The sequence below is a fragment of the Carcharhinus amblyrhynchos genome, chromosome 10 (genome assembly GCF_965287045.1).
Source record: "Carcharhinus amblyrhynchos chromosome 10, sCarAmb.v2.hapA, whole genome shotgun sequence".
Taxonomy (NCBI): Eukaryota; Metazoa; Chordata; class Chondrichthyes; order Carcharhiniformes; family Carcharhinidae; genus Carcharhinus; species Carcharhinus amblyrhynchos.
Window position 1 is genome coordinate 83,014,250 of NC_137333.1, and position 13,863 is coordinate 83,028,112.

At 44.6% G+C, this 13,863-nt stretch overlaps 1 protein-coding gene across 5 annotated transcripts in view; it reads right to left on the reverse strand.

Annotated features, from left to right (window-relative positions):
- Positions 1-10,887: 10,887 nt before the first annotated feature.
- LOC145349122 (periostin-like) overlaps positions 10,888-13,863 on the reverse strand; it is a 92,289-nt gene continuing 89,313 nt past the window's right edge. For all 5 annotated transcript variants that reach the window (XM_080197491.1, XM_080197490.1, XM_080197489.1 and 2 more), the window contains one exon: positions 10,888-11,942. In XM_080197491.1, the coding sequence (XP_080053617.1) occupies positions 11,878-11,942 (65 nt within the window). In that variant the 3' untranslated portion in view covers positions 10,888-11,877. The remainder of the gene's footprint in view (positions 11,943-13,863) is intronic.

Below are 13,863 nucleotides of genomic sequence, written 5' to 3' on the forward strand. Positions count from 1 at the left end.
TCTCACAACCCGGCCTTTCATGGGTCTCTATCCAGGTAACCCACAGGCACCCCCAGCCCTGAGCCTTGTGTTTTTCAAGCTCTCCCACCCTCTTGCCAGCCCGCACTGTAATATAAATGTACATTAGCACCCCAATCATACAGGGCAGGTGTTCCAAATGTTGCAGGTCCCAACCATTGGAACGTGCTGGGGGGACACAAATCCCACTGCATTTCCAACCAGACTGTTCTGTTCAGATTGGCCCAGCATTGCCCTAACTGTGACACTGGTTGAAAATTGTGTCGACTAACTTTGCCCCCACTAGATCGCAGAGTGACAATGATATCGTGGATGGCACAGCGGCACAGTTGTTCAATTCTGGTCTTGGGTCACTCTTTGTGTGATTGGAGTTTGTGTGTTCTCCCCATGTCCGTGTGGGTTTCCCCCAGGTGCTCCGGTTTCCTCCCACTCTCCAAAGATATGTGAATTAGGTTGATTGGCCATGCTAAATTGACCTTAGTGGCAGGGGACTAGCTAGGGTAAATATTTGGTTTGATTTGATTTGTTATTGTCACATGTATTAACATACAGTGAAAAGTATTGTTTCTTGTGCAATAAACAGACAAAGCATACGGTTCATAGAGAAGAAGAGGAGCGAGTGCAGAATGTAGTGTTACAGTCATAGCTAGGGTGTAGAGAAAGATCAACTTAATGCAAGGTTGGTCCATTCAAAAGTTTGACAGCAGCAGGGAAGAAGCTGTTCTTGAGTAAGTTGGTATGTGACCTCAGGCTTTTGTATCTTTTTCCCGATGGAAGAAGGTGGAAGAGAGAATGTCCGGGGTGCGTCGGGTCTTTAATTATGCTGACTGCTTTGCTGAGGCAGCGGGAAGTGTAGACAGAGTCAATGAATAGGAGGCTAGTTTACATGGGGTTATAGGGATAGGATCTGAGTGGGATTTTGGTTGGTGCAGACTTGGTTTCCTTCTACACGGTATGATTCTATGATTCTATATTTTTCCATTTAATGTCAGCCAGTTAAAGCTACTCTGAGTGCCAATACGAGCATTCACTATTCCCAGGACTCAAGAAAAATAGGTTTAAGTCATGAACTTAATTAACTTTAGCTGACTGCCTTGTGGGAGGTTTTCATTTGTTATGTAGGAGGAATACTTTCCCAGTGATCTGAAAGACGCATGAGAAAAGGAATCTAATTGAATTCACAGTACAAAGAGAAGCAGGAGGAAGTCGTTTCAGAAAGTGAACCAATCCACAAAGAAATATGTGCTGAAGCTTTGACATGACATGCCAGGGTGGTGCTGCTGTTGTCTGGTGCACGACCTCTAACCAGCAGCAGCTGAACATCAGCTTTTACAACAGTTCCTGCTACCGCCCCCGGGCGATGACTCCACCATTGAACATCAGTCTCCAGGAATGTCACTGATCACTCCTCTGGCGACCTTCCATTCATAGTCTTCATTCTCATAGGCTCCAACCCGAACAGACTTCTTCTAACTGCATCCCAAATCCACAAACAGTACTGTCCTGGTAGACTTCAACAGCCTAAACCTATCCCACTGAACAGTTTTTTCTTTCTCTTTCTTTCCAGTCTCTACCAAGTGCCAGGCAATGGCATCTTCAGCAAGGCAGAATCTAACTATCGGCTTTTCCTGCTTTCACCCTGAACTGGGAGAGTCCTCAACTTAGCTTCCATAGTCATAGAATCCCTACAGAGCAGAAGGTGGCCATTCGGCCCATCGAGTCTGCACCAACCACAATCACACCCAGGCCTTATTCCATAAGCCCACATATTTACCCGCCTAATCCTTCTGACACTGGGGTTAATTTAGCATGGCCAGTCAAGCTAACCAACACATCTTTGGACTATAGGGAGAAACCAGAACACCCAGAGGAAGCGCACGTAGATACGGGGAGAATGTGCAAACTCCACACAGTGACCCGAAGCTGGAATTGAACCCGAGTCCATGGCGCTGTGAGGTAGTAATGCTAACCACTATGCCACCATGCCACTCCAACCTTTACATGGTCCATCTCTGATTCTTCTCTTCCTCCACTTCCCTGTTTCTATTTCTGCTACATCCTAACTTCTGCTGACTGCTTTGGCTTGAGACAATTCGTACCTCTTTAACATGTGATTATCTCCCTCTCCACTTGTATTGTCTGTACCTGTAAAGACTCACATTCCAAACTTCATCTTGCAATTGAGTTTTTGTCTATATATGCCCTGTTTGTGAACCCAATGCTCCACTCACTTAATAAAGGAGCAGTAGTCCGAATGCTCATGATTCCAAATAAACCTGTAGGATTTTAACCTGGTGCTATGAGACTTCTTACTGTACTCACCCTAGTCCAACACCGTCATCTCCACATCTATTTCTACTGACAGTCAACCAATCAATATTCACCATAAGCCACTGGCTGCTACAACTACCTTGTCTACATCTCGTTACTCTCTGCTTTCTGGAAGCATTCAATTCCATTCTCCTAGTTTCTCTGTCTCCATTTCTGTCACCTGTTCTGATGATGCAACTTTCCAAACCAGTGCTTCCAATATTTCTTTCTTTATCCACCCACCCAGTTTCCACCCACTCAGTTGCAGCACCCTCTACCTTGCCGATCCCACTTCCCACATTTTTGCTCTCACCCCTTCAACACTCTCCCAGAACTATGGTAGGGTTTCCCTCATCATCAGCTTCCATCCACCAGCCTCTTTATTCAACAGATCATCCTCAGCCATGTCCGGTATCTCCATATCAGCCAGAACCTTACCACTGTCAACGCTGATAGGATTTTCCCATCCCACTGCGATGAACGGATGTTTGGTTGGCTGCCAAATTCTCCGACTGTGACAGGTAAGATTGCACCCAACTTGTCCTTTTATCTCCTTTCGACATTCTGCAGGGACTGTGCCTTCTGCAGCAGCCCAGCACTCTCCTCGGTCACCCCCAACACCCCCTTCCCTGCCCATGCCACCTTTCCATTCAAGGCCAGGAGATGAATATTTGTCCTTTCACTTCTCTCTACTTTCCGGTGCGGTGACAATAATCTCTTCCTCAATGTCAACAAAATGAAAGAGATTGTCATCGACTTCAGGAAGTGTCAAGAAGAACATGCCCCTGTCTACATCAAGGGAATGAAGCAGAAAGGACCGAGAGCTTCAAGTTTTTCGGTGTCCATATCACCAACAACCTGTCCTGGTTTCCCCATGCCAACGTTATAGCTAAGAAAGCCACCAGCACCCCTACTTTCTCAGAAGACTAAGGAAATTTGACATATCAGCTACGATTCTCACCAATTTTTACAGATGCACCTTAGAAAGCATTCTGGCTGTATCACAGCTTGGTATGGCTCCTGCTCTGCCCAAGACCGAAAGGAACTACAAAAGGTCGTGAATGTAGCCCAACCTATCACGCAAACCAGTTTCCCATTCATTGACTCCGTCTATACTTCCCGCTGCCTTGGCAAAGCAGCCAGCATAATTAAAGACCACACGCACCCTGGACATTCTCTCTTCCACCTTGTTCCGTCAGGAAAAAGACGCAAAAGCCTGAGGTCACGTACCAACCAACTCGAGAACAGCTTCTTCCCTGCTGCTGTCAGACTTTTGAATGGACCTACCTTGCATTATGTTGATCTTTCTCTACAGCCTAGCTATGACTGTAACACTACATTCTGCACTCTTTCATTCCTTTCTCCAAGAACGGCGAGCTCTGTCTGCATGGCATGCAAGAAACAATACTTTTCACCGCATGTTAATACATGTGACAATAATAAATTAAATCAAATCAGATCAAATCCATGTCAGGCTCCAAATGCTCCTTCTAAATAAGACAATGATTTATTCTGTTTTTCAATTTAGTCTACTGTATTCACCATTTACAATGCTGCTAGCTCTATTATGGGAAGACAAAATGTAGATTTTGTGACTTCTTGGCCGAATTTCATGTCCCTCTCCCCCACCCCCGATGGGATTTTAGGTGGAGTGGGTGGGGGCATCTAGAGTGGACGGGGGCGGGGGTGGGAGAGGGGCGGTGAAAATGAAGGGCCAAGATTTTCGCTCAGTACTCACCCTCCCGACCACACAGCCATTTTACACAGCGGCAGGTAAGACCTCCAGCGGGAAGCCCATTCTTGGCCCAATTGGAACATAGGAACATAAGAGCTAAGGGTAGGAGTAAGCCATCTGGGCCCTTGAGCCTGCTCTGCCATTCAATAAGATCATGGCTGATCTTTTTGCGGATTTAGCTCCACTTGCCTACCCACTCACCATAACCCTTAATTCCTTTACTGTTCCAAAATTTATCTATCCTTGCCTTAAAAACATTCGATGAGGTAGCCTCAACTGCTTCACTGGACAGGGAATTCCACAGATTCACAACCCTTTGTGTGAAGAAGTTCCTCCTCAACTCAGTCCTAAATTTGCTTCCCCTTATTTTGAGGCCATGTCCCCTAATTCTAGTTTCACCCGCCAGTGGAAACAACTTCCCTGCTCTATCTTATCTATTCCCTTCATAATTTTATATGTTTATATAAGATCTCTCCTCATTCTTCTAAATTCCAATGACTGTAGCCCCAGTCTTCTCAGTCTCTCCTCATAAGTCAACCCTCTCAACTCCGAAATCAACCTTGTGAATCTCCTCTGCACCCTCTCCAGTGCCAGTATGTCCTTTCTCAAGTAAGGAGACCAAAATTGTCACAGTACTCCAGGCATGGCCTCACTAGCACCTTATACAGCTGCAACATAGCCTCGCTGTTTTTAAACTCCATCTCTCTAGCAATGAAGGACAAAATTTCATTTGTTTTCTTAATTATCTGCTGCACCTGCAAACCAACTCCTTGAGATTCCTGCACAAGGACACCCAGGTCCCTCCACACAGCAGAATGCTGCAATTTTTTACCATTTAATTAATCGTCCATTTTGCTGTTATTTCTACCAAGATGGATGACCTCACATTTACCAACATTGTACTCCACATCCTCACCCCCTCACTTAGACTATTTATATCCCTTTGCAGATTTTCAGCCTCCTCTGTACACTTTGCTCTGCCATCACCTTAGAGTCATTTGCAAATTTTGACACACTACATTTGGTCCCCAACTCCAAATCATCTATGTAAATCGTAAACAATTGCGGTCCCAACACTGATCCCTGAGGCACACCACTAGTCACTGATCACCAACCAGAAAGAAACTCATTTACCCACAATTTTTTCTTTCTGTTAGTTAACCAATCCTCTATCCATGCTAATACATTACCTGTAAGACTGTGCACCTTTATCTTATGTAGCAGTCTTTGATGTGGCACCTTGTCAAATGCCTTCTGGAAATTCAGATACACCACATCCACGGGTTCCCCCATTGCCCACTACACATGTAATGTTCTCAAAGATTCCACCAAATTAGTCAAACATGACCTGCCCTTCATGAACCCATGCTGCGTCTTACCAATGGGACAATTTACATCCAGATGTCTTGCTCTTTTTTCTTTGCTGATAGATTCAAGCATTTTCCCTATGACAGAAGTTAAGCTAACATGTCTACAATTACCCACCTTTTGTCTACCTCCTTTTTTAAACAATGGCGTCACATTTGCTGTTTTCCAATCTGCAGGAACTACCCCAGAGTTCAGTGAATTTTGGCAAATTACCACTAGTATTTCCCCTGCCATCTCTTTTAGTACCCTGGGATGCATTCCATCAGAACCAGGAGACTAGTCTATCTTTAGCCCCATTAACTTGCCCAACACTACCTCTTTCGTGATAATGATAGTTTCTAGGTTCTCACCTGCTTTAGCTTTCCTGTCATCAATTTTTCACATGTTATTTATGTTTTCCACTGTGAAGACCGACACAAAATACCTGTTCAGTGCCCCAGCCATTTTCTCATTTCCAGTTATTACATCCCCCTCTCATTCTCTAACAGACCACTCTTTATCATTTTATATATTCGTAGAAACTTTTGTTATCTGTTTTTATATTCTGAGCTAGCGTACTCTCATAACCCATCTTACTTTTCTTTATAGCTTTTTTCGTGGCTTTCTATTGACTTTTAAAGATTTCCCAATCCTCCAGGCTCTCCCTAATCTTTCCCACTTCGTATGCATTTTCTTTCAATTTGATACCCTCCTTTATTTCCTTAGATATCCATGGCTGATTATCTCTTTTTCTATAGTCATTTCTTATCACTGGTATAAAAGTTTGCTGAGCACTGTGAAAGATCGCTTTGGAAGTCCTTCACTGTTCCTCAGTTGTCCCACCATAAAGTTTTTGCTCCCAATCTACCCTTGCCAATGTCTCCCTCATTCTTTTGTAGTCTCCTTTGTTTATCGCTAGTGAAGACATGTAATGGCTAACAGTTGGTCACAAGGGGTGATTCCAACCCAGCATTAACTTTTGCGCTGATGGGAGGATTGAACTCACATGGGAGAAGACAAAATTAAATTGAGTTAGATCCAAGACGGGAAGGGGGGGAGGGGGGGAGGGTAGTGGCACCTCCATCAAAATCCCCTTTTGAAGTCAGGCACCCAGTCCTCACTCCCTTAAGATCCAGTGGCCTCTGGACATCCCTCCCATCCAATGTCTCCCCTGAGACCCTGCTCATCTCCCTCACACCCCTGAATCCTACTGTACACTCCTCACCTTGAGACCCCTTGAATGCACAAGGGCTTCTGGTGCCCTGACCTAATCTCAGGCATTCTCCTGCATTTCTTCTTCCAGTCCACTGCAAGACTGCAGCGCTGTCCGTCAATCTGATGGCTGACAGCTCTCTAAAGTTGGGCTTCCTCCCGACTGCATGGTAGAAGTCCCTCCCACAACCACTTAACACTTATTTAAGCGTGGAATGGTTGTTGGCATTCAGAGCGGGATGGGATGCGTTCCCCGCTGATTGTTCAAATAGCAGGATGTGAGACTGGACTATCCAAAAATTCTGGGCCCCAGTATACTCTATAATTATGACGCTGAGCTCCCTGACATTTGAACCTTTTTTGCATTGCTCACATGCTGAGCTCTCTGTCCTCGATCTTCCTGCAGTATTCCAATGAAATTCAACCTAAATTCAACAAATAGGACCTCACCTTTCGAATAGATACTTTAAAAACCAGATGCACTATTGAGTTCAGCAATTTTAGATTGCATTCTCTGCCCCCATTTAGTTTCCTTTACCTTGGCATGTTTCAGTTTTAATCTCATTTTTGCTTTTGGAGAGTGTTCATTCTTCTGTAATTCACACTTTCTCTAAAATGGTTCCTGCGATGAGAACCTTCATGATGAGATAGACTGTTCTCCTCGGGGAGAAGAAGGCTAAGAGGAGATTTGATAGAGATGTTCAAAATCATGAGACAGCTGGATAGAGTGGACAGGGAGAAACTGTTCCCTCTCAGAAAAGGATCGAGAATGAGAGGACACGGATTTAAAGCGATGTGCGAAAGAAGCAAATATGATGTGAGAGAAAACTTTTTTCACAGCGAGTCGTTTGGGTCTGGAATGCTCTGCCTGGAAGTGTGGTGGAGGCAGGTTCAGTCAAGGCATTCAAGAGGGGATTAGATCATTACTAGAATAGAAACTCCAAATCATCTATGTACAATTTCAGTCCCAACACTGATCCCTGAGGTACATCACCAGTCACTGATAGCCAACCAGAAAAACACTGATTTACCCCCATTCTTTTCTTTCTGTTAATTAACCAATCCTCTATCTAAAACCTTCTGCCCTTGTCCTTCCAGTTGGCAGCAGGTTTGGGCAGGAAAAGGTTAGGGAGCATGGAGTTGGGGGTAGGGTGTTAGCGTGGATAGGGGATTGGCTGTCAAATAGGAGGCAGAGAGTGGGGGTCAATGGGTGCTATTCGGATTGGCGGTTGGTGACTAGTGGAGTGCCCCAGAGATCAGTGCTGGGGCCTCAGCTATTTACCATTTATATAGATGATCTGGAGGAGGGAACCGGGTGTATAGTGTCGAAATTTGCTGATGACACCAAGATTGGTGGAACGGCAAATTGTGCAGAGGGTGTGGAAAGTCTGCAGAAGGATCTAGATAGGCTGGGTGAATGGGCCAGGAAATGGCAAATGGAATTTAATGTTAGCAAGTGTGAAGTTGTCCACTCTGGTAGGAATAATGGTAGGAAGGACTATTACTTACATGGCGAAAAACTGCAGCATGCGACGGTGCAGAGGGACCTCGGGGTCCTTGTGCATGAGTCGCAAAAACCCAGCCTGCAGGTGCAGCAGGTGGTCAGGAAGGCGAATGGGATGCTGGCCTTCATAGCGAGGGGGATTGAATATAAAAGTAGGGAGGTCTTGCTGCAACTGTACAGGGCACTGGTGAGGCCGCAGCTGGAGTACTGTGTGCAGTTTTGGTCGCCGTACTTACACAAGGATATTTTGGCCTTGGAGGGAGTGCAGAAGAGGTTTGCTAGGCTGATACTGGAGTTGAGGGGGTTGAGCTATGAGGAGAGGCTGAATAAACTAGGCTTGTACTCGTTAGAGTTTAGAAGAATGAGGGGAGATCTCATTGAGACATATAAGATGATGAATGGGATGGATAGTATAGAGGTGGAGAGGCTCTTCCCGCTCAGAAAGGACAGTAGGACTAGAGGGCACAGCCTCAAGATAAGGCGGGGGGCGGTTTAGAACGGAGTTGAGGAGGAACTTCTTCACTCAAAGGGTGGTGAATCTCTGGAATTCTCTGCCCGTTGAAGTGGTGGAGGCTACCTCGCTAAATATATTTAAGACGCGGGTTGATGGGTTTTTGATAAGCGAGGGGATTGAGGGTTATGGGGAGAGGGCGGGAAAGTGGAACTGAGACACGGCAGATCAGCCATGATCTTATTGAATGGCAGGGCAGGCTCGAAGGGCTAGATGGCCTACTCCTGCTCCTATTTCTTATGTTCTTATTATGTTCTTACACCAGTCGATCAGCGTAGCAAGCTGGTAAGATCACTAGAGAGACAAAAAATTGGGTCTGTGCCCTGTTTCTTGTGTCTCGTGACCTTACCAGCCTCGATTCTGCCAGCGTAATCAGCCTCGTGCCTGGGAAGGATGCGAGGCTGATTTACATATTCATTTGCTTATTTAAATATTATTAGTGAGCCCTTAACACCTTGCCAAAGAAGGCCCTCAGGATCACATATGGTCCCTGGCAACAGGGATCAGGCATCATGGTCTCGCCATTGGTACTGAAGGCTATTGAGGCCCCTCTGGGGAGTTGGGGACAGGGGTGGGCAGTGCCCCTTGGGCAGTGCCAACCCGACAGTGCCAGCCTGGGACCCTGGCTACACCACCAACTGTTTGAGTTGGGAAAGTGGGAGGAAATATAACTTCATTAAGGGTTAAGGTGTCATCACTCCTCGGCGATGATTCCACCAGGGCCATTCTCGTCACTGTGATCATCCACACTAAGCTCACGGATGACACAGATTTTATTCACAAGGGAATGTACACTCCAGAGGGAGATGCAAAGTGGAGCAGTGACAGCCACACTGGCAGAGTCTACAGGGTCAGAAGAGGGGGATGAGTTGAAAGTATTGATTGCCCAACCTCCAGTAAGAAGTGGACTCAGAGTCAGCACCACCCATGAAAGAATGGCCTGCAGTCCCTGGGTCTCATTCGACTGAAATGGGGGTCAAAAAAGTCAGGGCTGCAATCCCACAACTTCCAAAGCACCATTCTGTGCAATTGCTGTTTTTCCCAGAGCGCGCCAATCAGGGATTCAGTTCTTAAATTTCTTAGGGCTAATATCTCTGTTGATGAAGACCAAGAACCTATCTGCTTTGCTAACCACTCTCTCAATGTATTCTGTTAGCTTTAAAGGTCTATGCCCCTGCACCCTCCCCTGATCCCTCTACCCCTGCACACTCTTCACAACTACTCCCCAACAGACATACTTTCAGACACTGGGCTGTGGAGTGCCACTTACAATACAAGGGTGCCAAAATCCCCCACCCCTGAGCTGTTCCCCATAAGATAAGTGGGCGGGTGCTGAGATTGGCTGTGCACCTAGCATATTTCAATAAATAATTAAAAGTTGATTGAGCAGGTTGTTAAGCTAATTGATCAGGATATTAAACTTTTATTCATTCGTGAGACATGGGTGTCACTGGCTGGCCAGCATTTGTTCCCTATCCCTGGTTGCCCTTATTCAGAGGGTGGTAAAGGGTCTGGAGTTACATGTCAGTCAGGCCAGGTAGGGATTGTAGATTTAGTGATTTAGCCATTAGAGAACCAGATATCTTTTTCTGACATTCACCAAAGTCTCATAGTCACCAGTAGATTTTTAATTCCAATATTTTTATTGAATTCAAATTCCACCATCTGCCGTGGCAGGATTCGAACCCACGCCCCCAGAACATTAGCTGTGCTTTTGGATTAATAGTCTGGCGATAATACCACTAGACCATCGTCTCCCCATAATTTCTTTAGTTAATTTTACTATTAGTGTCACAAATAGGTTTACATTAACACTGCAATGAAGTTACTGTGACAATCCCCTAGTTACCACACTCTGGCACCCACTTGAGTACACGGAGAGAGAATTTAGCATGGCCAATGCTCCTAAGCACATGTTTTTCAGACTGTGGGAAGAAACTGGAGCACCCAGAGGAAACCCACGCAGACACAGGGACAACGTACAGACCCTGCACAGACAGTTACCCCAGGGTCGGAATTGAACCCGGGTCCCTGGCACTGCGAGACAGCAACACATAGAAGCATAGACATAGAACAGTACAGCACAGTACAGGCCCTTCGGCCCTCGATGTTGTGCTGAGCTATGTCCAAACCCAAGATCAAGCTATCCCACTCCCTATCATTCTGGTGTGAATGCTAACCACTGCGCTACCACGCCGCCCCAACTACATTCGAATGGATAAACATGGAAGAACTAAAATGAACAAAACATGTGAGAAAGTACTCTTTATTGAATAATTGTTTCTCAAGGAGAATACAAAAAAAAGCACCAAGTTCAGCATATTTTCCACAGATTTTCAGGCATGGTAAAAGTTGGTTTCCCAAAGATGGAACAAGATAGGATTTAAACTGCAAGAATAGCAAGGATGAAGGAAAAAAAACATTTCAATGATACAAAACTTGAGCTACTAAAGTGTTGAGAAAAAAGGCAATACCACTCATTTTTACAAAAGTACGAACAACTTGAACTTGTGGTTGTGGACTGCAAAGCTTTTTATGCCTTAGTACAAAATACATGTTAGAAATAGCCCAAAGACTCACTAGAGCAAGCAGTGACTTTATCTTTTTCTTCTTAATCTCACAAACATAACAGTTTCCAAGTTTTAGCCAAATCCCCGTCTGTAATTTATTAAGCCCAGCTTTAAAAGTAGAAACAAACAGATAACATAAAGCAACCTTTAATCTTTTTAAACTGCTGACTTTGAAAAAATTTGAATTGATATGTCTTAGAATAGGTTCCTGTTGCATATAATCTCAATACTGAGAAAACCAAGAGATACATATTGATTCATTTTATTTCCAGATATGCCCCGAATTTAAAGTAGCAAATCCTACTATTAGTCTGGGGAATAACTGGAGATTTTGACTATTTGGTAAATTTTGTATCCGTTTTACATTCTAAAAAAAGGTCCCTGACTTAATTTTCCAATAGTACCAATGGAATGCCTCCAGGATCCATCCAAATTTGACTTTCAAATATACTAACATTCAATGTGAAACATAACGAGATAGAAAGTTATAATATGCATTGTCTTTTCCAATTCAACAATCATTTAACCTGACAGGAGTTTGTGACGTGTGCAAAAAGCTGACATCCTTATCATTTGTCATTGCTGTCGGCCAGGCCTCAATTTTAAATTAAACCATTTGCATTTAGTGGGATGTCCTGCATTTTCAGAGAGCAAAATTTTCAAATCCTCCTCAAGCTTGAACCGGCTTTCTTCTTATTGGGGACTTCTTCCATGTTTGTCTAGCGCTTCTTCCAGCTGAATGGGGATATTATAAAAATCGGTGAGGGCGATACTTAAACTTAAAGGACATATTTGAAAATATAGACAAATGCAATAGGGCTGTTCTGCGAGGCCTTGAGGCCTTCCCCTTATGTGACAATCTCAAATGAGAGGTCACGGGTGTAGGTTGAGAGGTGGTAGATTTAAAGAAGAGGAGGAACTACTTCTCGCAGAGGGTAGTGAATTTGGGGAACTCATTGCCCCATAGCGTGGTGGAGTCTAAATTGTTGAGCAGTTTCAAGAAGGAGATGGATATATTCATAATAAGAAAGGGATAAAGGAACTTGAGGAACAGGTGGAGAGGTGGATTTGAGACCAGGAAGAGATCAGCCATGATCTGATTGAATGGTGGAGCACGCTCAAAGGGTTGAATTTGCCTACTTTTGCTCCTAATTCCTATGTCCCTGTGTTCCTGTGCCTTGGCCAGATCTAATCAATGTTGTAATTATTCTAAGAACTGTTCATTACAAATCCAGTTGGGTGAGAACTTTTATTAACAATTTAATGTGTATTTCACTGTTAAATCATGTGCCAGAATTTTGCATTTATCGTGATAATATGTTCTTTGAGTCTATACTTGCACACTGGGTACAATAACATAGAACATAGAACATTACAGCGCAGAACAGGCCCTTCGGCCCACGATGTTGCGCCGACCAGCTTTTAAAAAAAAACACTAACCCACTAATCTAAACCAATCCCATTTCGTCCATAAACCTATCCACAGATCTCTTAAACGCCCCCAAACTAGGCGCATTTACAACTGCAGCTGGCAGGGCATTCCAGTCCCTCACCACCCTCTGGGTAAAGAACCTACCCCTGACATCAGTCCTATAACTACCCCCCTTAATTTAAAGCCGTGCCCCCTCGTGCTAGCTTTCTCCATCCTAGGAAAAAGGCTATCACTATCCACCCTGTCTAAACCTCTAATCATCTTATATGTTTCAATAAGGTCCCCTCTTAGCCGCCTTCTTTCCAGCGAAAACAACCCCAAATCTCTCAGTCTCTCCTCATAGGACCTCCCCTCCATACCAGGCAACATCCTGGTAAACCTCCTCTGCACCCTCTCCAAAGCCTCTACATCCTTCCTGTAATGTGGGGACCAGAACTGCACACAATACTCCAAGTGCGGCCGCACCAGAGTTGTGTACAGTTGCATCATGACGCTGCGACTCCTAAATTCAATCCCCCTACCAATAAACGCCAAGACACCGTACGCCTTCTTAACAACCTTATCTACTTGATTCCCAACTTTCAGGGATCTATGTACACATACACCTAGATCCCTCTGCTCCTCCACACTATTCAAAGTCCTCCCGTTAGCCCTATACTCAACACATCTGTTACTCCTACCGAAATGAATTACCTCACACTTCTCCGCATTAAACTCCATCCGCCACCTCGCGGCCCAGCTCTGCAACCTGTCTAAGTCACCCTGCAAACTATGATACCCTTCCTCACAATCTACCACACCTCCGACTTTGGTGTCATCAGCAAATTTACTAATCCACCCAACTATACCCTCATCCAGATCATTAATAAAAATTACAAACAGCAGTGGCCCCAAAACAGATCCCTGAGGCACACCACTCGTAACCGAACTCCATGACGAACATGCCTTGAAAGAAACGTTCTGCCTCACCTGGAGGGCTGTCTCTTAAACCTAGCAAGATCTAACTGAGCTGGAACAGTAACAGACATCTGCAAAAAGTACAGTTCAAAATAAATACTGCATGGACCCTGGCCATGTGTATTTATTGAAAAGAGAATTGGAGGTATTATAGGTAAACAGGACTGCCAGGTATTTGCCCCAACAGAAATAGGAGAAGGAAATTAGTGTTTGTTGAAGCAGGGATCTATAAACACATAAGAGTACTGGATGGAGTGGAGTTGATGA